Source organism: Bombina bombina, chromosome 8 (genome assembly GCF_027579735.1).
Source record: "Bombina bombina isolate aBomBom1 chromosome 8, aBomBom1.pri, whole genome shotgun sequence".
Taxonomy (NCBI): domain Eukaryota; kingdom Metazoa; phylum Chordata; class Amphibia; order Anura; family Bombinatoridae; genus Bombina; species Bombina bombina.
The window spans coordinates 220,054,287-220,075,948 of record NC_069506.1 but is presented as its reverse complement, the minus strand read 5'-3'; the positions used below and the strand labels follow the sequence as shown (position 1 = coordinate 220,075,948).

At 36.0% G+C, this 21,662-nt stretch overlaps 1 protein-coding gene across 1 annotated transcript in view; it reads right to left on the bottom strand.

The window, feature by feature from the left end:
- The window catches only part of POU2F2 (POU class 2 homeobox 2), a 168,341-nt gene that overhangs the window by 40,933 nt on the left and 105,746 nt on the right, over window positions 1–21,662 (bottom strand). The window contains exons 2-6 of the mRNA XM_053689993.1: window positions 17,346–17,405; window positions 13,149–13,183; window positions 13,025–13,066; window positions 3,194–3,358; window positions 1,486–1,680 (exon numbers count right to left, since the gene is read on the bottom strand). Of these exons, the coding sequence (XP_053545968.1) occupies window positions 1,486–1,680; window positions 3,194–3,358; window positions 13,025–13,066; window positions 13,149–13,183; window positions 17,346–17,405 (497 nt within the window). The remainder of the gene's footprint in view (window positions 1–1,485; window positions 1,681–3,193; window positions 3,359–13,024; window positions 13,067–13,148; window positions 13,184–17,345; window positions 17,406–21,662) is intronic.

Below are 21,662 nucleotides of genomic sequence, written 5' to 3'. Positions count from 1 at the left end.
GATTTCATGTACCTTTAACAACAGTAGAATCTTATATTTATTGATGATTATTAATACTGATGAATGTCACACTTGTGAATGAAAAGAAACGGCATCAGATTAGAAACCCTGGTTTATGTACCTTTAACAACGGTAGAAGTTTACGGTATATATTTATGGATAATTGTGCTTTAACTTAGCAGCGACTTGGTTTTAAAAGATGCTTTGCGTTAATTTATTTTACTTTGTCTGTATACATCCTTATTGTATGACAATATTACATAAAGGTTATTTAAAAAAAAAAAAAAAACATGGTCATTTGAGATGGAACTATTATAATGTTAATGGTCAGATAAGCTTTAAAGGGACAGTCAACACCAGAATTTTTGTTGTTTAAAAAGAAAGATAATCCCTTTTATTACCCATTCCCCAGTTTTGCATAACCAACACAGTTATAATAATACATATTTTACCTCTGTAATTATCTTGTATCTAAGCTTCTGCTGACTGCCCCCTTATTTCAGTTCTTTTGACAGACATGCAGTTTAGCCAATCAGTGCTCACTCCTAGGTCACTTTACGTGCATGAGCTCAATGTTATCTATATGAAACATGTGAACTAATGCCCTCTAGTGGTCAAAATGTATTCAGATTAGAGGCAGTCTTCAAGGTCTAAGAAATTAGCATATGAACCTCCTAGTTTTAGCTTTCAACTAAGAATACCAAGAGAACAAAGCAAAATTGGTGATAAAAGTAAATTGGGAAGTTGTTTAAAATTGCATGCCCTATTTAAAACATGAAAGGTTTTTTTGGACTTGACTGTGCCTTTAAAGGGACATTAATAGGCTGACCATATTGCCGCTTTAAGAAGGGACACATAAGAAAAATACATATGTCAGGGTTCTTATACAAAACATTTCTTTAAACAGACCTGACATATGTATTTTTCATGTGTCCCTTTTTAAAGCGGCAATATGGTCACCCTAGACATTAAACACTAAATAAACGCTAGATAGAATGATGCATTCAAAGAAAAGATTAGTCTAATGTATTTTTTTAAACTTTCCTTTGTTGTTTAAACAGTGACAAAATAAGTATAAAGTTTAGTGTCTACAAAACAATGGGAGCTGCCATGTTGTAACTTAGTTTACACAGGTCACTAGAGTATGCAGCCAATGGCTGTGTGGAATGTAACAGTGTTCTGCACTTCTATTTGTAACAGGAACTTAAAAGCTCACACTTTCAGAATGGAATTCCAGGAAAAGGGGACAAAATAAATAATGAAAATATATTGCAGGTTTTTATATATATATATATATATATTATTTTATATTACCATCGCATAGTGTGTAATGTACCTTTACGCATTCTATTGACTGACACTGGGATAACACTACCAGTTTGCGGACCTGCCAGCTGATTTGCAAGTGACAAGACAACATACAGGGAACTTCTTTAAGTCAACCAGAAATTTACAGACAACAGTAAATAGCAGTGCAGTGCTCACCTGTGCAGTGAGGTGGATGGGTTGGGACAGAGCAAGTTGGGGGGGCTGATGTTGGCTGGGGGGGTTAGTCTGGGAGTCAGACCCTGACTGAGATGCGCTGGCGGCGGCGGCGGCGTTGGACTGCTGCACAGCAGCTGCAAGAAGCTGAGCTTGCTGGAGAAGCAACTGCTGCTGTGCAGGAAGGAGAGCGGTGAGCTGCAGCCATTGGAGAGAAAAGATGGGCAAGTGGAAAGGAGCAGGGAGGAGATCAGGGAAAAGAGGAAGATTAGACAGAGTAAAGAAAAGAAAGAAGCATGGAGTGAGCAGACAATATATGAATACAGAAATAGCAAACAGTTGGAAGAAGTATATTGAGCACAAGCAAAGAAAGAACAGAGTGAGGAAACCCAAGTGCGGGAACATAAGGTGATGAAAGAGAAAACAAGTTAAGTAGGAGGTGGAAGGGAAGAAAAATATTAAAAGCATGGAAAAGAAATACAGATAAGCACAGAGAAAGCAGAAACAGAGGAGGAAGAGAAAGATTGTGCAGAACGTATGAAGAATGCAATGATGGGGGAGAGAAATAACATATTGTAAATAAAGCAAAGCCACAAACAGCCATAACAGAAACAAACTCAAATGCACAAACATGTTTATAATCCAGGTGACCTCACTAAAGATATAACTGAATTTGAAAATAAAAAATAAACATGTTGTTATACATGAGCTACTAGATATATACATAAAGTTTTATAGATAGATGTCTAAATCAGAAACATAGATCATATAGGAGAACATCATTTATTTCTAGATTTATTAAGAAATAATAATTTCATGAATCTATTCTGCATTTCTTCAGTGACCTCAACTTTACATAGGTAACAATATCAATTTTTAAATGATTTTTCCACCTAGTTATTATAGTCACATAAACCCATCAATAACAGGCTAATTAAACAGGGTAAGTGCCAGTTTATTGGGTCATTATTTTCTATAACACATAAAGACGTGATATATTAAATAACATTGCCTAAAGAATACATTTTTGATAAACAACAAAATCAAGCCGATAAGACTTTCAGGGACAGGCTTTTTATGTATACAATGTATACAAAATAAATGTTGGTCAACGTTATAGGATCATGGAGCAGCCCTGAGATACAATCTAAGACTTTTGAGTGCATGTATCCTATCTCCACATCTCTGACCAATTCAAGACCAATGTAAACAAGCACTTGCACTGACCTAACCAATCACTGTCTAATTTGTAGGTGGACAGATCAATCCAGCTTCTCACGGGGCAGTGGGAAAGATTATTTTTCCAGAAGATAATTACAGGAAAAGTGAGCAAAATAAATCATGAACATACTCAACATTAATGCCTTGCTATGCTTAATTAAACAGTTTATGGAGGAGTAGTTTTTGAGTTTAATGTCTCTTTAACCTCATGTTACTTCTAGGCATGATATTCTTATATATTCTCATTCTCTTTCCTCGACACTCAACTCCATCTGGCTAATCATGATGTTTGCAAAGATCTCTCACCATTGTCTTCCATTAACAGTTATGTATTTTATCAATATTACAACTGACTCACAATTCCCCGGATAATTTAAGGGGAGTTAAGCTCATAATCTACTGTTAACAAATATGGGTTTGCACGGAATCCTAGTGTGACTGTCCTCTATGTCCTGATCATAAAGTGGAATTTTCAAAGGAAAATACTTACCCCAGCAAGCTGGCTGCCAGCTAGGAGAAGCTGTGTCTGGGGGATGGAGGTGGGGGGTTGCTGTGTGACAGGTGGTGCCTGTGGTGTGGAAGGAGCAGATGGTGTAGGGGGAACTGGGGTGCCTGGGAGAGATGGGGATCTGTCCCCACATTCTTCATCTGTAATCTGAAAACAGGTAAAAATATATATTTAGAAAATACAAGATGGGAAAAGAGTTTGGGTGCGACAATCAGTGTTTTTGCAAATGCACATTACTTTTAATTAACGCTAAATTCAAACCAAATGTACTATTGTCATTTTATTGTATATGCTACAGAATGATCAATCAAATATTGTTATAATTAGTTGTTATAAATAGTTGTTCTAGTATAATAAAATACATGTTTTGCCCCTACTAATCCCAATGCAAGCTAAAATCCAATGTGGATAAATGAACCATGACATCCAGTTAACTGTTAAGTACAACACCCCCCCCCCCCCAACAACAAAAATAACCCCAATCATAACCACGTCTGCCGCAATTAATCCTAACTTGCACAATACAAAAATGGATTCCCCCATTGCAGTCAATCCTAGCCACACCTGCCCTGCAACCCCTACTTTATATTGCTTTTTTGTGTGTTTGTTTTTAATTATTTTAGAGCTATTCCAATCAATGAGTGAAACCTCTGAATCAATTAGAAAAAAAAACAGAGATACAAAACCTGTGTTGTGTACATACCGTTTCCTGGTTTATTTTTGCTTCTGATAAGGAAAGTACATCAAAAAAATAAAAAGTGTAAATAACAGTGTTATAGCTAAATTTTTGTGACTGCTTCTAATTTGTTTGAATGTAAGTTTTCCTATGTAATCGATAATACTAGTTCAGGATGTGTGCAATTAATAAGTTCATATCATTTTGATTAATTTTATAATTAAAGATTTGTAAACCACTATACTCTTTGTTGCAACCATACATGGACACATGTATAAATTTGAACATTGATTTGAACTTTATTTGACCTTGTAACTAAACAAAAAAAAAGAAACACATTTGGTTTATTAAAATGTAAATTGGCATGAACAAGAACTGAAGAGAGTAAAAATTAATAATTCCACCCAAAAGATGCAAAACTGTGTTTTCAGCAGGTCCAAGACATAGATTTCTGTTTTTATTTTATTTTTTTTAAATGAAGAACGCCAGAAAACATGTTTTGCTGATTGATTGGAATAGCAGTGCTGATTTTTTCAATACAACGTATAGAGGTGTTTACATGGCCAAAATAAAAACACATTTGATAAACAATAGCTAAATATGTTACCTTGGACTTGATGGACATTTTGGAATGGAGTTGAACTTTGTTTAAAGGAATTTAAATTGATTTAAATGGGGATCACAGTAGTTTGTACTCAAAGGCTAGAGCAGACGATGGGGCAGAAGTTTAAATGAGTAAAAAAAAACGCTCTACAGAGAGTCACGTACATAGCTGCCAACATTTAAAAAAAATAATCCAGGGACACTTTGTAGCAGAGCAAGCAAGCGGGTTACTGGAGTATTGACGACCTACTGTTCGTCCACTCACTTCTGCAATCAAAACACACCCATTTGATAGTAAAATAATAATTTAGATTTATCCATAGTTTATTATACAGATTACAGCACCAAGCTCTTACACCTACCCAGTCTCTGGAACACATTCTGGGCATATGGTTATTTTTACAACACAGCATCAAAATTAGGCAGACAAATAATATGTGAAACCATTCAATAATAATAACAATATTCCATTAGGAATGAATTATATTTAAATAATAAACTCTATTTATCTATCATGTGTGTGTGTGTGTGTGTGTGTGTGTGTGTGTGTGTATATATATATATATCCATCCACACACCAAATGTAAGGCAAAAGAGGTAGCATTTCCAGGGACATTTCCAGTAACAAAAAAAAAAATCCAGGGACATACAACAAGATCAAGGGACTGTCCCTGGAAACTATTCACATATAATCATCAAGTCGCCATCTAAATATGTCACCATGGGGCCCATTTATCAAGCTACGGATAGAGCTTGAGGGCCTGCAGGCTCGCCAGAAACACACCAGTTATAAAGTTCGATTGGGTTGATTGACACTCCCCTGCTGGCGGCCGATTGGCCACGAATCTGCAGAGGGCAGCGTTGCACCAGCAGCTCACAAGAGCTGCTGGTGCAATGCTGAATATGGAGAGTGTATTGCTCTCCGCATTCAGCGAGGTCTGTCGGACCTGACCTGCACTGTCGGATTAGGTCCGACAGACCTTTGTTAAATAGACCCCATATGTCTAAACATGGCTGAACTATACAGTATATATATATATACACAGTACTTCTCCATTGAATGATATCATTTATAGGTTATAATTTATTTTTTATATATATACCGTGGAAGGTTCATATTCCGTTTAACAGAAATGTGGCCTTTCTGCAATGCTCTGAATCAATTTAAAAAAGGGATAGTTTTGCACATTTACAAGCTAGCACTATTCTAAAATTTGCAATGAAATAATCAATTAATTTCTGGTTGTAAAATGCTTAAACATGTTAAAGGAAAAAAGAAACATCATTAAGATATTGAGAAACTTTTGCCATTTAAAAACGGTGCACTGATTATTTTTAGTTACTAGTTCAACCTAAAACAAAACAATTTACAATTTTGATAATTAGTTTATGCAAAAGGGAAAAATGAAGTCACCTCTCAGACTAGCCCCTGGGTCAGTACAAACTAATTAAAAGAGATGGAAAGGACATTCTGAATTGGGAGAGAAGGCAAGACAAGCGCAGTGATTATAGGGAAGTAAGATATAGCTTTCAGGAAATGGGTGCTGTGCTGACAATACAGGGGATTCCCCAACAAGGTCCCCAGACTTACTAACTGTCACAGAGACATACAAAATTATTTAAAAAGGACCATAATCTAGCACACTTTATTTTTTAACAGTTTTGGAAAATGATTCTATGGTAGTGGTTATGTGTTTATATGGGTAATGGGTCACATTCTATTGCATATGGGGGGGGTCAAATATATATAAAAAGGTAACCATGTTTTTGTCATTTATTTTCTTGTAATACTCTGTCACACCAAGGTATCATGGCTTTGCAGTTAAAAAAATAAATATATGTGCAATAGAATCCTAACAAAAAAGTAGTATTAGATTCAGTACAAATAAACACCTTTGTTTCCTTGAAATATACTTCTGCAGTGTATTAAATATATCTGCAATGCCCCTTGCCAATAGCTGTGATGCATTTATGAAATTTCAGCAAATTCATACAGATAACTTTTTTTGTATTCAGCTAAATAGACTGAGAGTACACTTTGCAGAATGCATTAAAGGGCCACTAAACCCAAAATCTTTCTTTCATGATTCAGATAGAGAATAGAAATTTAAACAACATTACAATTTACTTCCATTTTTTATTTTGCTTCATTTTTTAAATATCCTTAGTTGAAGAAAAAGCAATGCACATGGTGAGCCAATCACACAATGCTTCTATGTGCAGCAACCAATCAGCAGCTAGTGAGCATATCTAGATATGCTTTTCTTCAAAGAATATCAAGAGAATAAAACAAATTAGATAATATAAGTAAATTAGAAAGATGTTTAAAATTGCATTCTCTTTCTAAATCATAAAAGAAAAAATGTGGGTGGCATGTCCCTTTAAGTGCATTAAATTTTATTTATATTAACAAACTGAGCTAACATCCTAGACTTTTTAGCTTGTAACACAGGTTTTATTTTAAAGTACAGAAAAACAATGAACGTGAATAAATACTAATGTACTGCATTATAATACTGAATGTCAGTGACCTTTTAAAGGGATATAAAACCCAAAAATGATTTAAAGAAGTTTCCAATTTACTTCTATTACCAAATGTGCTTCGTTCCCATGATATTCTGTGTTAAAGAGATACCTAGGTAGGCATCTGGAGTACTACATGGAAGGAAATAGTGCTGCTATCTAGTGCTCTTGCAAATGGACAACATTCTTGCAAAACTGCATAAATGGGCCGGCTCCTAAGCATACGTCCCTGCTTTGCAACAAAAGATACCAAGAGAACGAAGAGAAGTTGATAATAGACATAAATTGGTTGTATAAAATCACATGAATATCTGAATCATGAAAGAAAAAAAAATGTGTTTCATATCCCTTTAAGACAACTCATAAAGTGTGGAAGTGAAGTTGTAAAGTATATTAAAATATGACTGTGCACCGCCCACTATCTCCGCATTAACCCCCTGTGCATTGACCCTGAAAAAAACATACCCACTTTAACTCTTACAGCCATCCCCCAACATATTAACCCTTACCACCACTAGATACACATTAATCTAACACCTCACCTCGGTGAGGGTGTCTTACTATGGTAATTTGTGTGAAAGAATATGTTAAAAGGTACGGTATTAGACGCATACAAAAAATATTCTTATCCATGAATCAGTTTCTTCACACTATCAGTATTATGGTTAGAGTGGGGTATACTGTTTTGCAAATTCTTAGAGCAGATCATGATCTCCTATAAGTCTTAATAACACCCCATGATCCTTCATATACACCTTCCTCATTCTGCTGGCTTCAGTTCACATACAGCTAACCTAAGACCTCTATGGAAAGTGAAAAGAGTAGAAGTCTTGAGATAGGAACGGAGTCCCAGGATACAAGAAAAAACATAGGGCCAGATTACAAGTGGTGCGCTAAACGAAAGACAGAGGCACGGTAACTTGAGGACTTTGGATACTGCAACCGCGCTTGGAGAGCAGATAATCCATTCCAAAATATATCAGCCAACAAAACTGTATGCAAGGCCAATTAAGATAATGGGGTTTATTTAAGAATGTGCGAGCGGACATAATCTGATATTGCGGATCATGTCCACTGCACATCGATAAATGCAGACAGCATACGCTCTCGGCATTGATCCTTGCACCAGAAGTTCTGGTGAACTGCTGGTGCAATAACGTCCCCAGCAGATTCACAGCCAGTTAGCCGCTAGCAGGGGGTGTCAATCAATCCGATCGTATTAAATCGGGTTGATTTCTGGCGATGTCTGTCCACCGCCTCAGAGCAGGCGGACAGGTTATGGAGCAGCGGTCTTTATGGAGCAGCGTGTTTCGCCATACGGAGCTTGATAAATAGACCCCAATGTATGCATAGTTTCAAATCGATGGTGCAAAACATTAAAAAAAAAAATCAGATTCAAGTGAGAAATGGAATTTAGGAAAAATAAAATTCTTTCTAAAGCCTAAAAGAACATCTGAATATTGGGTCCTATCATTCACTAAAGAACTAATAGGACTAAATTGTCTTCTCCTTGTCTGTCTCACCTAAATCTCCAATCAACCAACATCATGTGAAAACAAATGTATGAAAAAAAAGTATTTGTACAGAGACCATTTCCCTGGATGAATCAAGGCAAATCTGCCCATATGAGAACGTCAGCTGCTTCAGTTATTGCTGTGCACAGCCCCTAGTGGATGATTTAGGATAGTGTGGTCACACTGTTCAGCTTTAATCTGAACAGAATGTTAAATAAAGATTACTCTTCTAGGCCTTTAGAGCCAGAAACACAAATGAAAAGGATATTGTACTTAATGTATTTTCTATTATACATACTGTATAAAATAGCAGCATTTAAATATGCTAAATAAACTGTCACAATGTAACTAAAACCTAATACAGCAATATCAGCTTTGTACTTTCTACAGACGCTCTCTGGGCGATAAGGACAACTCTCATAGCTCTATTGGCGGAAAAGGAGAAAGAGCTCTACAAAATCAACAAGAAAATATTGTTTTGTTCTAGAAAGGAGCACACATTTGCAATACATTTTGGAATGTCCTGTTTTGGATGCAACATGTAAACAACAGTTAAAAAACACTGTTTAAAGTTCCATGATATTGATGGGAAGATAGGATTCCTGAGAGAAAATTCCATGTTTAAGAGCTTCTGTGAATATCACAGGGAACACAATTGTAGTGGCTCCATATGGAACTTTGCATAAACAATGGCCTATTAGGCCTACTACAATCGTAAGCTAATGGTGGGTGCTTGGTTTGAATTTTCCTGCTTGGCTTCACAACAATTTGCATTCATTTTGAAAGCTGTTCCAAAATCTAAAGATATGGCATAAAGCCTCTTCTGCAGACACAGCTTTTATGCTTTATGAGGATTCCATCCAGTCAACAATTAACTGTGAATCATTGAGTTCAAAACTTCTGTAAATAGCTTTCAGAACATTTGTGATGATCCAAAGAGATGTTACCGAACCAAAAAAAAGGGCTTGTGAGATTTTACATATAAGAAACCTTGCAGTCCTATCAAGATACCCTGTCATAATTCAATTAAGGCAGTTTTTACCTTGACAACAGTGTGTCTTGCATATTGAAATTACACAGGGAAAAAAAAAGGATTTAAGGTGCACAGTAGAAATTGTAATATAACTACACTGAATATGGAAAAAATGCTATGACATTCATGTTTACAATACAAAATTCAAAGTGTATTATTTTTCTTATTGTAAAATGGTTTTTCCCATCTCGTGGGTTGATCAAGGACGTTTCATGAGTGCAGCTGGAATTTCTTCACCAGGTCTGGAGTATTCTCAAAAAAATTTCTCCCTGCAGATCTCGCTGTTTATTCTCATATACTAAAAGCTGGCAAGATTGTGTGGCAAAATACTTATTACACTAATATAAAAACACCTGCATATGAAAATAGAGACGACTATAAGATCCTATAGGCTGAAAGCAGAGTAACTTTGTTCACATCAGCAAAGTTTTCCTTTCCAGGGAGCTCCATTACTTTCTATGGGAAACATCTCGCAACTCACAGGGACAACCCTTTTGTTTTTTTAGAGAATTCTTTAGGGCAGCCCTTGTGAGTGTAGGTGTGGTTTCACTTCTGACCTGGCAATTTTTTATAATTGGGCCCTTAATGAGAATATAAAGATAACAATCTTTCAGGTCTATGATAGTCATTAATTTAAAGCCAAAACAACAACATTCAGAGTTCCATTTTTTAAATAGGCAACACTTACAAACAGAGCTTTATAAAATGTGTATTTTCTTCTTTAGAACAATGAAGAGATTGTAATAAAACACCTGACTCTGTGCCAGGGGAGGAATAGAAATGTCCACACCTGACTCTGTGCCAGAGGAGAAATAAAAATTTCCACACTGATATCCATAAGATTAGCAAACTGTCCCAGAATGCTTTACCCTTCACATGGCCATTTGGAATATTGAAAGAGAAAATGTTGAGAAACTATGTGAAAATCCATACAAAAACCCTGTGAAATATTTTTTTACCCCATGTTCTTAGAGTTGTGATAAAATACTCAGCCTCTAAAAGATGGATCTTACGTAAGGCACTATGCCTACTTTGTCTAAACACACCCTTAGGGGCCGATTTATCAAGCCCCATATGGGCCCCAATGCCTTTGATTCAGGCTCGCCGGAAACCGGAGTTAAGAAGCAGCGGTCTTAAGACATTGCGTGTGCTGTCGGCATTTATCAATGTACGGCAGACATTGATAATTCAGCCCCTTAGACTTTTCCATCCTATCCTATAAAAATTAATTTTCCCTTAAATAGTTCCCTTAATAATGCATATTTTAAAAAATAAAAATCACAGATTAAATAACTTTCTTCACACACATGGAAAATTAATACTGCTTAAATCTGTAAGAGGAATAAAACCTCTAATGTTTTCAGGGCCACTCATCAGTGATAAGATCTCCAATCACTCTTAGGCCTAGTTTCCATTGAGGTGGTAAAGTTTGTTAACTGGTGGTAAAAACATGTGTCATCATTAAAATCTATGAAAAATGTTTATGTTACCAACAGTTTCCAAACTTTACCACTTCAATGGAAACTAGGCCCTAGTCTACATCTTTAACAAGTTAGCAACACAGTTAGGGTAAGCAAAACAGAAAGAGAAGCAGTCTGCCAAGAACGAACAGCAGCATCAATAGCTTGTTCTATGGCCCGGTTGCCACCTGGGAGTAGCTTCTTTCTGCCCAATTGTGCTTTTCACAGAGGAAAACTTTCCTGTAGTATATCAGTCTGATCCCACCCACATGGTCAGTCCAGCCCCGAAATACAAGACAATTCTCGTCTGAACAAGGAACATGACAACCCCAGACGATCATTTCGGCCTCCGTTGGGCCTCGTCAGTGAGGTGCAGCCATATCCCTCTAAGCACATTGGGCAAGGAATCCACGTCTGGTTTCCCCCATCACCCTTAGGGAGACTATCCCCAGGGTCATATTTACATATGCAAAACAGAAAGAGAAGCAGTCTGCCAGGAACGAACAGCAGCATCAATAGCTTGTTCTATGGCTCGGTTGCCACCTGGGAGTAGCTTCTTTCTGCCCAATTGTGCTTTTCACAGAGGAAAACTTTCCTGTAGTATATCAGTCTGATCCCGCCAACATGGTCAGTCCAGCCCCGAAATTCCTAGCAATTCTCCTCTGAACAAGGAACATTAATTATGTTAACTGAGCTGCAGGGATGAGGTGATGCACTGTGACTGTACATGCTCACATAAGATCCCAGACCAGACCCATGATTCCTTGCACCCCTTATATCAAGTACATGCCAACATCCATCTCACTTGTACTCCTTATTTAAGGTGTGTATCTTTATCAGACCCCAAACCCTTCACAACCCCTTGTGCAAGTTATATGCCCACATCAGATAATGGACCAGATCCACGATGCACTGAACCCCATTATTCAAGGTCTATGGAAACATCAGATGCTAGACCAGCTGCATAGCCCATGCCAAATCAGACCTCAGGCAAGCTGTATAATATATTCTCTGTACCCCCATTACATCACTACATCAGACCCCAAAACCTTTATGTGAGTTTAAGCCTATGTCAAACCAGAGAGCAGATGTGTTGCCCCTGTACCCTCTTATTCCAGGTATATGCCCACATGAGATGCCAGGCCAAATTCAAAGCCTCTGTACAAAATTTTACAAAGTATATGTCTATAACAGATCTGAGCTATCCTGCTCATAAGAGGAGGCAGGAGTAGAAAGCACTTGTTCTGGCTGCAACAAGACATGGCAAACAGACAGTGACATGTGAAGATATGGCGCCAGTCTACAGTACAAAGGTAGGTGCCTGGGACCCACAACAGCCTGAGTAAAGCCCCAGAGGGTTCTTTATAGTATTTCAGTATTCCCAGTATCCCAGTGAACAAGTTATTTACTGATAATTATTAATTGTATATGTTCACCTGTTTATTGGTGTATATCTCCTTTCTAAAAGCTACGTTACAATATGGCAATCTAGCTGATTATTTATTTAACAACCTAATTTAAAGGGACATAAAACAAGTTGGGATAGAGGCAAAATATAATATGTACTTTAATTACTTTACCTGCAAATGTATACTGCAGTGCCTCGCCATTAACCCTTTCTTTTTAGTTTCTGAATTGTAAAGCTTTAGCTCCCCCCTTTTCCTTCTATGTAAGTATCTATATCTATTGTTGTTTTAGTAGAATGCAAAAATGCATAGTGATTATCTGCTGGAGCGTGCCTAGAAGCTGTGAACTCAGTTGAAATACAATGTCTGTGTCTAAACACTGATAAGGGGAGGGGGGTGGAGTTGGCTTCTCCAGGCAGCTTAGCTATGCAATATATTTTGTTTATTTTTGAAAATTATTTTAAAATAGTTGCCAGCAATTTTTTAACAATTTTTTTTATGCAAACTATTTTTAATTAATTATCCCTTTTAGGATATGCACAGATCTCAACCTGTTTTATGTCCCTTTAAGGGCAGGTATAGGCATTTTGGAAAGTACCTTTGGGGAGAGAGAGAAGGGCGATCCTTTGTTTTGTTGCACCTGCAGTACACAAAGACATTGATTAATGTACAGGGAAACAAAAGAATAGACACAGAGGTGCAGTACAAAGGTGGTCACTTACCTCATGTAGCATGTCTGCACCATTTCTTTCATTATCTGTAACAAAATGACAAGTAGAACTTAAAACTAATAAAGTTACTTCCCAAGTACAATAGTTTTCATGCATTACTAAGGAATGTTTAGTCTATCAGTGACAAAAGCAGGGTGAGTGTCCTTCATTGACACATATGCTGCAACAAGTCTCAGTTGCTCGCACAAAGCTTCTAGACTGTCACATCTATAGTAGGGTGCACCCTCAAACTCAATTTTAAGCACAAAAGAATGACGTTTCTACACTCACGCTCACACATCCACTACAGCATTTTCCTTATTCTTTCAGTCTCACTATCCACATAAGAGGGTTTCCTTAAAGGGACATGAAGCCCACATCTTTTCCTTCACAGTTCAGAGTAAACCTTCAAATTTACTTAAATTATCTAAGTTGTTAAGTTCTCTTGTTATCCTTTGTTGAAACGCCTACCTAAGTAGGCTCAAGAGGTGGGAGCTAGCTGTTGATTGGTGGTTGCAAATATCTGCCTATTGTCATTCGCTTACCAAAATGTTCAGCTAGCTCTCAGTAGTGCATTGCTCCTTCTTCAACTAATGATAACTAACTGCCAGATTACGAGTTGTGCATTAGGCTTAAAAAGCAGCGTTGGCCGGTCCCAACGCTGCTTTTTAACGCCCGCTGGTTGAAGGTACAGGTGTACCACTCAATTTTTTGGCCAGACTTGGAAATACCGCAAATCCACTTACGTCAATTGCGTATCCTATATTTTCAATGGGACTTGCATAGTGCCGGTATTACGAGTCTGCCAAAAAGTGAGCGGTACACCCTCTCCTGTCAAGACTGGTACCGCATTTTAAAGTCAGTAGTTAAGAGTTTTACACTACAATGCCGCAGCATAAAACTCTTAACTAAAGTGCTAAAAAGTACACTAACACCCATAAACTACCTATTAACCCCTAAACCAAGGCCCTCCCGCATCGCAAACACTAAAATAAAATGTTTAACCCCTAATCTGCTGAACCGGACATCGCCGCCACTATAATAAATATATTAACCCCTAAACCGCCGCACTCCCGCATCGCAAACATTAGTTAAATATTATTAACCCCTAATCTGCCGTCCCTAACATCGCCGACACCTACCTACATTTATTAACCCCTAATCTGCCGCCCCCAACGTCGCCGCCACTATATTAAAGTTATTAATAAACCCTAAGCTAGCTACAATATAACTAATAGTTACATTGTATCTAGCTTAGGGTTTATTTCTATTTTACAGGCAAGTTTGTATTTATTTTAACTAGGTACAATAGTTATTAAATAGTTATTAACTATTTAATAACTACCTAGTTAAAATAAATACAAAAGTACCTGTAAAATAAAACCTAACCTAAGTTACAATTACACCTAACACTACACTACAATTAAATTATTTCCCTAAATTAAATACAATTAAATTAAATTATCTAAAGTACAAAAAAACACCACTAAATTACAGAAAATAATAAACAAATTACAAGATTTTTAAACTAATTACACCTAATCTAATCCACCTAATAAAATAAAAAGCCCCCCAAAATAAAAAAAAGGCCAACCCTACACTGAATTACAAATAGCCCTTAAAAGGGCCTTTTGCGAGGGCATTGCCCCAAAGTAATCAGCTCTTTTACCTGTAAAAAAAAATACAAACCCCCCCCAACATTAAAACCCACCACCCACACAAACAACCCTACTCTAAAACCCACCCAATACCCCCTTAAAAAAACCTAACACTAACCCTTTGAAGCTCACCTTACCAGGAGAAGTCTTCACCCAACTGGGCCACAGTCCTCAACGAATCCGGCAGAAGTGGTCCTCCAGACGGGCAGAAGTCTTCATTCATCCGGTGTGGAGCGGGTCCATCTTCAAGACATCCGACGCGGAGCATCCTCTTCTTTCCACGGCGACTGAAGAATGAAGGTACCTTTAAGTGACGTCATCCAAGATGGCGTCCCTTCAATTCCGATTGGCTGATAGAATTCTATCAGCCAATCAGAATTAAGGTAGAAAAAATCATATTGGCTGATGCAATCAGCCAATAGGATTGAAGTTTAATCCTATTGGCTGATTGCATCAGCCAATAGGATTTTTCCTACCTTAATTCTGATTGGCTGATAGAATTCTATCAGCCAATCGGAATCTAAGGGACGCTATCTTGGATAAAGTCACTTAAAGGAACCTTTATTCTTCGGTCGCCATGGAAAGAAGAGGATGCTCCGAGTCGGATGTCTTGAAGATGGACCCGCTCCGCGCCGGATGGATGAAGATAGAAGATGCCGTCTGGATGAAGACTTCTGCCCATCTGGAGTACCACTTCTGCCCGTCTGGAGGACCACTTCTGCCAGATTCGTTGAGGACTTCGGCCCGGTTGGGTGAAGACTTCTCCCGGTAAGGTGATCTTCCAGGGGTTAGTGTTAGGTTTTTTTAAGGGGATTTTAGAGAAGGGTTGGTTGTGTGGGTGGTGGGTTTTAATGTTGGGGGGATTTGTAATTTTTTTACAGGTAAAAGAGCTGATTACTTTGGGGGAATGCCCCGCAAAAGGCCCTTTTAAGGGCTATTTGTAACTTAGTGTATGGTAGGGCTTTTTTTTATTTTGGGGGGGCTTTTTTATTTTGTTAGGGGAATTAGATTAGGTGTAATTAGTTTAAAAATCTTGTAATTTTTTTATTATTTTCTGTAATTTAGTGTTGTTTTTTTTGTACTTTAGCTAATTTTATTTAATTGTATTTAGTTTAGGGAATTCATTTAATTATAGTGTAGTGTTAGGTGTAATTGTAACTTAGGTTAGGTTTTATTTTACAGGTAAGTTTGTCTTTATTTTAGCTAGGTAGTTTATTAAATAGTTAATAACTATTTAGTAACTATTCTACCTAGTTAAAATAAATACAAACTTGCCTGTAAAATAAAAATAAACCCTAAGCTAGATACAATGTAACTATTAGTTATTTTGTAGCTAGCTAAGGGTTTATTTTATAGGTAAGTATTTAGTTTTAAATAGGAATAATTTAGTTAATTATAGTAATTTTATTTAGATTTTTTTTAATTATATTTAAGTTAGTGGGTGTTAGGTTTAGGGTTAGACTTAGGTTTAGGGGTTAATAACTTTAATATAGTGGTGGCGACGTTGGGGGCGGCAGATTAGGGGTTAATAAATGTAGGTAGGTGGCGTCGATGTTAGGGCCAGCAGATTAGGGGTTCATAAGTATAATGTAGGTGGTGGCGGTGTCCGGAGCGGCAGATTAGGGGTTAATAATTATAATGTAGGTATCGGCGATGTCGGGGATGGGAGATTATGGGTTAATAAGTGTAAGATTAGGGGTGTTTAGACTCTGGGTTCATGTTAGGGTGTTAGGTGTAGACATTAAATGTATTTCCCCATAGGAATCAATGGGGCTGCGTTAAGGAGCTTTACGCTGCTTTTTTGCAGGTGTTAGACTTTTTTTTTTCAGCTGGCTCTCCCCATTGATTCCTATGGGGAAATCGTGCACGAGTACGTTACACCAGCTCACCGCTAACGTAAGCAGCGCTGGTATTGGAGTGCGGTCAGGAGCACAATTTTGCTCAATGCTCACTTATTGCCTGGGTTGTAAAAACCCGTAATACCAGCGCCATCTGTAAGTGAGCGGTGAGCATAAACTGCTCGTTAGCACTGCACAGCTCAAAACGAAAAACTCGTAATCTAGCCCTAAGAGATTTAAGCAAAATTTACAATAGAAGTAAATTAGAAATATGATTAATCATGTATGCTTTGTCTGAATTGTGAAAGAAAAAGCATGGGTCTCATATCCCTTTAAGCTGTTCAGTATCACACTCAAGTAGGAATGGCTCTATGTCTCTCAGTGTCACATACACATAACAGAGGTCTCACAAAGTCAGAAGTATTCCTTATAGCAGAGAGTCACCTAGAGTTGTTAGTGACACACAGAGAAGAGGTCTCTCACACATATCACAGGGTTCATGACTTTCACAAACACAGGAAAATGTCCCCTTAATGTCACACATTAGAGAAGTGTTCTGTATGACTGTCAGTGTTATATGTAAGGGAGACATCTCTTCATTCTGTCTGTATCACAAATGAAAGAGGCGTCTTCAGTATCTTCATTAAAGGAGTCCCTTTGTCTAGTTTTCTCACACACAACAGGGGCTTCTGATCTGCAGTTGCTACACTTACCTGCAACAGTCCCCTCTGAGTGCAGTTTGCCAAGGTGCCCTGGTTTAGACATTCTTATTTCTAGAAAGAGAAATAAAAAAAATGTGTTTTGAAACCATATTAAGAACACATATAAACTTTGTAAATAGTGCTAGCCACCACCATATTATATACAGTATACAGTATATATAGATGACCTATTACATACAGTGTATATATATAGATAGATAGATAGATAGATAGATAGATAGATAGATAGATAGATAGACACATATATACACATACACACACACACACCTTAAGAATTTGCATTAATACACATCATCTTGCTCTGATACTTCATTAAACCATAGTTCCAGGCTGCCACTCTGACTTCATGTATGAACATTAAAATATTGCACCAAAAGCATTGAAGCACTGTAAACCATTACTCTGTTCTAATCACAGCTATATAAAGACTAATGTTGTACCTAAATACCTTCTTACAAATATTGTTGAACACAGACTACAATATAAGTTCATTCATCAAAGAAATAGAGAACTGTCAAACTACCAAAGAAAGTTGTCCATATATAAAAACGTAAAATGCTATTCGTGAGGTCAAATACAATAAACTAATAGCACTAGCCTTCCTCAGCCAGAACCGTTTCTTAAAATTTTACTATTCAGCTTTATGGTATCAGATTTCTCTAAGTTATTAAACCTAATCAAATTTAAACGGACCGGAAACACTTATGATTTTTGCCCACTTTTCATGTAATTTAAGTCTGAAAAGAAAAAGGCTTTACAATTCTGGAAACTGACAGAGCATAAGCCTAACCCAGTATTTTAGTTTATTGCAAGACTAAAAAAAATATCATACTTACATAGGGCTAGCCTAGAGTGCAAGTGAGGCATTAATCATAGGGAAAATTGTAATATCAATATCGCAACTTCACTAACTTTAGCGCAGTATTACAAGTGGAAAGTAAACTCGACCACTCAAGTGTAAACTAAATTTGCCCTTGTCGGGATAGCGTGACTAAAGATCTTGCGTAAAGGGTTAGGGCTAAAAAAGTTGTATTAAACACAGCATAAATACATTAAAATTAACAGTTACACTTATTCATACACTAATTAAAATTATTAAAAAAAGTCATAAGGGTTCAAAGTTATATGGTATATGACAAGGTGTTTGAATGGAAAGGGCTATAATATATATATATATATATATATATATATATATATATATACACACATACATACATACATACACACATTTACTTGACTAAACAAGTGCATGTATATGTGTACATTAAACATACATATATATATATATATATATATATATATATATATATATATATATATAGTCTCATCCATGTGTTTATATGTATGCATACTCAAATACCTGAAATTAAGAAAAAAATATATTCATATTTAATATTTATTATTGTGTATTTACTGTAAAGATTTTACATTCCAATGTTCTTCACATACTAGAAAATGTTCTTTGTATTTTAAAATAGATATTCCTATATATAAAGTATATATATATATATATATATATATATATATATATATATATATATATATATATATATATATATATATATATATATATATATACACATACACACACACATACATACACATAAGCATACATACATATACACACATGATTATATATAGGTATAGATATATACAGATATATATAGGAATATATATTTATAAATACTTAGAACATATCACATACACAGTATAACACTATTAAAAATGAATATTGCATAAAATGTTTTTATTTCTATCTACTTAAAGGGACACTGTACCCAAATTTTTTCTTTTGTGATTCAGATAGAGCATGCAATTTTAAGCAACTTTCTAATGTACTCCTATTATCAAATTTTCTTCATTCTCTTGGTATTTTTATTTGAAAAGCAAGAATTTAAGTTTAGATGCTGGCCCATTTTTGGTGAACAACCTGGGTTGTCCTTTCTGATTGGACAGCACCAATAAACAAATGCTGTCCATGGTTCTGAACCACAAATTTGCTGGCTCCTTAGCTTAGATGCATTCTTTTTCAAATAAAGATATCAAGAGAACGAAGAAAAATTGATAACAGAAGTAAATTAGAAAGTTTTTGTAAATAGATATTCATACATATGCACACACATATAGACATATAGACATATATATATATATATATATATATATATATACACACACACACACATACATATATATATATATATATATATATATATATATACACACACAATATATATATATATATATATATATATATATATACACACACATACATACATATACATATGTAGACATGTATATGTATGAATCTCTACCTGAGACGTCATATCTTTGAGCCCTTATAACTTTTTGTGCATTATTTTATATTAATAATTTTTATTAGATTGTGTTATTATGAGTGTATGTGATTTTTGCAACTTTTTTGTTTCGCAAAACAGTTAACCTGAGCTCTGAGGACACGGTAATCATTGTAGTGTAAATCGTGATTGCGCTCATGCGTTTGAGTTTACTTTGAATTTCTAATACGAACTGTAAGCCCGTTGCGCAAACACCTGTGATAAACCCCTTTTCGCTCACGTGTAACTGTTAACGCGCCACTTGCCATCTGGCCCTATATAATAGATTTTAATTTTAAAAATTCAACTAAAATTAACCAAGAGTTATGTGCTTATATGCAACATTCATATTTAGAGAATGTTTAAGTTTATAAGAACAGACGTTATTTCTTTTTAATACCAATATATGGTACAGTTTCGTCACACTAGAAATTAATGTAGAACATCAGTCAGTCCTTATTTTAGTCCAATATAACATAAAAAAAATCTAGAAATGTTTAAATGACTAATGTTTGCTTTCATGCATCTTTGTGTGTAACAACTCACAGTAAGGGTTTTATGCATACAAAAGGGATGTGCTTTAATGTTCTACTAAATTATATTTTTCTTTTAACACTTCAGACACCAAATTACCAAAATTATACACAACAGAGCAGTATCACAACACTAGGTTTACTGTGATATAATTGCAAGACACAACAGGTACAACATACATATATGTATTTCTCACATTGCAAAACTGAATATAAATAACCTGTAGAGTTTTATGAAAGTTTGATTAGAATCCTGTGTTGTTGATACATAAATCCAAAGTAGAGGTGTTTGAATCTGCTACAACAAAATTATTCATGTCCTGGCCTTGGGTGAACTGGACTCAGAACTACATTATCCTGGTGGATGACCAAATATGAAACAGTCTTCAGATTTTAAATGCAACCTGGCTATTATTCTAGCTATAACTACATGGAAAAAAATACTGTTTACAATACTATGTCCCAAAATGTAATGTTCAAATGGACATGAGAAAAGTTCATAAGAGAGCATTCTTACATCATTGTTAACCTTTGCCATAGCATTGAAGAGTTATTTGATCACATACTTTTCTACTAAAGTTTTTAGGGAAGTGGTACAGAGATGTTAAAGGAAATCATCATTCAAGTAATATAACATCTTTCAAAACTGTATTTTTATGGATGTTCCTCCTTTGTCCTGTTTTCAAGAAGATAAATACTTTGGTCTTTATAACAAAAGAAATGACCTTCTGTAGTGCGTTTGTCATTGCATTTTAGATTAATATGTCTTCAAACTAGTTCACTCAATCTCCTAACCTTCAACACCATCTCTGGACCCTTTGCTAAATTCACCAAGAGGTTTCACCAGATTTTCAAGCTTAAGTCTCTACATCTTCACCAGCTCCAACATTATTATATGCAGTTGATTCACTTAAACTCACAAACATCTGATATCATTCTGTTCATTGCTGGGAAGGGTTTCATGAAAAGAAACCTGTCAAATTCTGATTTCCTAATGTGGCCATCAGATCCTTCATTGATCTTCCATATAAAGGCAAAGTTGTCTTCATCACTGCTTGCAGAAAATCAGATCATCAACGTCCTCCAAGAGGGTTTCTCTAATCAAATCAGCAAGGAGAACATGGCTGCTAAGCCAATCAGGGGTTGCATATGTGAATAGCCAAACTTTGTTGTACAACTTGTTTGGCATATGTGCATAGCAGCCAATCACTAGTTGTTTTTATATACAGATAAGCAGTGCATTCCACTCTAGAACTGATATTAACTATGTGTTAAAGCTCTTTAAGGGAGTTAAATACATAGTACTGTTCAGAATATGGTGAAATAATAACATGCGATTAGTAGTAGTAGTATTACTTCTTTATGTCTCTAACTGCCTTAATAAATCTGCCACGTAAACAATGGAAAAGATCATAGCCACAAGCTCCTCGTTACTTATTTAT